This window comes from Triplophysa dalaica, chromosome 21, assembly GCF_015846415.1.
Source record: "Triplophysa dalaica isolate WHDGS20190420 chromosome 21, ASM1584641v1, whole genome shotgun sequence".
In the NCBI taxonomy this organism is placed as follows: Eukaryota; Metazoa; Chordata; class Actinopteri; order Cypriniformes; family Nemacheilidae; genus Triplophysa; species Triplophysa dalaica.
This window is the reverse complement of record NC_079562.1, coordinates 6824769-6827837: the sequence shown is the minus strand read 5'-3', so window position 1 is coordinate 6827837 and position 3069 is coordinate 6824769. Positions and strand designations below refer to the sequence as shown.

At 37.4% G+C, this 3069-nt stretch overlaps 1 protein-coding gene across 1 annotated transcript; it reads right to left on the bottom strand.

Moving 5' to 3' along the window:
• Nucleotides 1–338: 338 nt before the first annotated feature.
• si:ch211-220m17.5 (guanylin family protein) lies at nt 339–1341 on the bottom strand. The gene is made up of 3 exons (XM_056735239.1): nt 1183–1341; nt 819–1005; nt 339–676 (listed from the first exon to the last, which is right to left on the bottom strand). Exons 1-3 carry the CDS (start codon nt 1252–1254, stop codon nt 618–620), a joined length of 318 nt encoding a protein of 105 aa, XP_056591217.1. The 5' UTR covers nt 1255–1341; the 3' UTR covers nt 339–617.
• Between the last annotated feature and the right edge of the window lie 1728 nt (nt 1342–3069).

Sequence of the window (3069 nt, the reverse complement as noted above, 5' to 3'; positions counted from 1 at the left end):
TAATTCATTGCATTCATACATTTTCTAGAAAGATTTCTTATACACACATTTAAATTCACACTCGCTTTTGGTTCAAGCATAAAGACATGTTCACGGCTGAATGAACTGAGGACATTTTGTGTCAAATAGCTACTGCCAAAATGGAACATTTGAAAGGGCACTGAAATAGTTCCCTGTATTAAATACACTCTTTGCACTGAATGTTTCTGTCACTTCGCATTCAATAAATCTTTGCAGAGAGAATGAAACAGCCCACAGAACATCATCAAGAAGTAGTGGCAGAGGTTTAAAGCATTAAAAACACTTTCATCTCGATAAAGATCACGGTAGGTCAAGACTATTTTAAATGCAGTTTATTGAACATTAAAGCATTATCACACACAGAGGAGGATAAATAGAAAAATACAAAGATATTTTGTCTTAAATAAATGAAGTATGCAATGTAACAAACAAAACATTAGAAGAGGAAAAAGTCAATGTTAAGCAAGTAACAGTTAAAAAAAACATCTGCTGACAGTTTTGCCATTTCTTTGCCAAGATGACAATATGTGGATGGTTGTTCGATGATACACAACATGAAAACTTATGATGTGGTTCAGAACAGGCGTAGAAGAGGATTAGCATCCGGTACACGCAGCAAAAGCACATATTTCACAGACATCCACAGGCACTGAAGCTGCAACGCAGAGAGAAAATAAATTCAAGTCAGATCAAGATTTGTTGGTCGGTCAATGAAATGTGACATTTCTTGTGTGCTCTCAAGGCTACACAACATACAAAACAGTGAGCGTGAATTTGAAATAAACGAGGAATCCTACCAAGTCTAGCAAAAGACAATGTTGCTCCTTTCTGCATGCACAGGGGCACAAACTCCTGCGGCAAGGTCGGACTGGCACACACAGAATAGTAGCTTGTCTTGGCCAGGCGTGGGTTCTGTTCCCGAGGTTGGGCGGTCAGCTGCTGGAGAACTTTTACAGATTCTAATGAAAAGGAAAATTCGCCTTCCTGCAGGAGGGAGATTGCAAAAATAAAAGGTTAAGTTAATTTCGCAACTCCTCGATTCCTAGTGAGCAATGCATCAGCTTGACCACTGCAGTTGTACTTGAGTATTTTTATTTTTCAATTTGCAATAGAGGAGAATGTCTTTATAGATGAAAAAAACAAGAAATGTAAACAGCATACCTGGACCTGGACAGCCTCAGAGTTCAGGCAAAGAGCCATAACCATGACCGTAACGGACAGAATTGTCTTCATTCTGGCTGGTGTAGCTGGTTCTTCTTCAGAAGTGTTTTAGCTGTACGTTTTTCAGGTGTCAAACAACCTCTGCTCCTCTTGTTTTCTTTCTCCTCTTTTAAAGGGACTGATCCTCAGCCTAGCTCTGCCCCACCAATCAGAGCTTTTCGTTTTTTCCTGCGCAGTTAATGAATAAAGAGGATAAATTTTACAATGCAGTAAAAAGGAATTCATAAATCCTCCATGACCTCATCTGAAGTGTGATGTGTGCTTTTATGGACCTTTTAGTTAGTTCTGTCTATTGGCTTGTGCTTCAATGTCTGGTTAAGGGTTAATTAATAACCCTACAGTGAGCACACAACAGGGCCGTTGCGTTTTGCAGTATGAAAAGGCCATGGTTTTTAGCATAAATAGACTATTTTGTCGATCACAGACAATGCCTTAAACCTTGAGTGATTGTACTAAAATATTCATAAGTGTTAATGAGCTGATTCATCATGCAGAAAATAGTCACAATGAGCACCTTTAATGCCCCCCTTGGATGTTTCAAGAGGAATAATAGACTGCACAGCTATGTGATATATTTATATAAAGAATATGGAATAGATACCGTTTTATCATTATTTATTCACCCTCATGTCATCCAAACCTGTATATTACCTGCATTGAACACAAAATAAGATATTTTGAGGAATGTCACAGTGGTTTTGTGTCCAGACAATGGAAGTCAATGAGGGTGAATGTTATCAACATTTTTCAAAAACTCATATGTTACGTAATGGAGAAGAAAAAAAGATGAAATAATAAACAAATATTTTTTTCATGTGAACTATCCTTTTAAGTTATGGCTCTTTGTCTGAATAATAACTAAATATAACTCTTTTCTATTTAATCATATACACTGTCATGAACTGATGGTCTGTTCAGGCAAACATCCCCTCGTATGCAATTTCAGAACAGGACATTTTGGATAGACTTCTTCTCTCATGATTGATCTGTTCTGACCATCCAAGTTGAAATGAAAAATGGGAATATTAAATGTCGACAATTTGTCATGCTTGTCTTTGATGGGTATTTCATTCAAGACTCAACATTGATTGTTACAATCAGTAGGTTAATGTAAAATTTTAGGAGGGGCTTCAGTGTGAGGCGGTGATGCACGTACCTGGCAGATTGATGATGTAATATAATTTCAACACTGCTTATCTGTCAAGTCTCTCCCTGACGTTGTCAATATCCACGATTGTTCACACTACAGACACAGTCACAAATGACCACAGGCCGTCATGTCCACAGTTTTCTAAACAACACATGTCTCCCACGTACATGCGAAAAAGTCACAAACAGGTATACTCCAACACTTATTGTTTGTATAAAAGAAGCTGCTGTGGCTTATCAGTGTGGGACAAAAGGATTATTGTGCGTGGTGTTTACTTATTATTGTTAATATTCCTCTATCATGTGAAGATGCCCTCTGTAAAAGCAGCTTTATGACTTAATCTCCCTGATTACACCGTTAACGCTTTAACCTTTGCATTTGATCCGCCGACGGTTGTGAGAACAAATCAGGACGTTAAGAAATGTAAAAGTGTTATAAAAAAAGTAAAGTGTTAAAAAAAGTAAAGATGTACTAATGTAGCAGAAAGAAATCGTTAGCTTCTAGTGAGACGGAAACAGCCATTTTGTTACTAAAGGGGTCATATGACAGAGCTAAAATGAATATTATAGATTTTTTTGATGTAATGCAATGTGATTACACGATTTAAGGTTCAAAAACGCTGTATCTTCCACATACCGTCCATGTTTGTATCTTCTCTTTGCCCCGCCTCTCTGAAA

What these genes read in the sequence shown, in the direction of transcription:
- si:ch211-220m17.5 (XM_056735239.1), bottom strand. Translation starts at nt 1,254, where the DNA reads ATGAAGACAATTCTGTCCGTTACGGTCATGGTTATGGCTCTTTGCCTG. An exon ending in CTGAGGCTGTCCAGGTCCAG is followed by an intron (nt 1,006 to 1,182) that starts GTATGCTGTTTA and finishes TCCCTCCTGCAG; the next exon opens with GAAGGCGAATTTTCCTTTTC. An exon ending in ATTGTCTTTTGCTAGACTTG is followed by an intron (nt 677 to 818) that starts GTAGGATTCCTC and finishes TCTGCGTTGCAG; the next exon opens with CTTCAGTGCCTGTGGATGTC.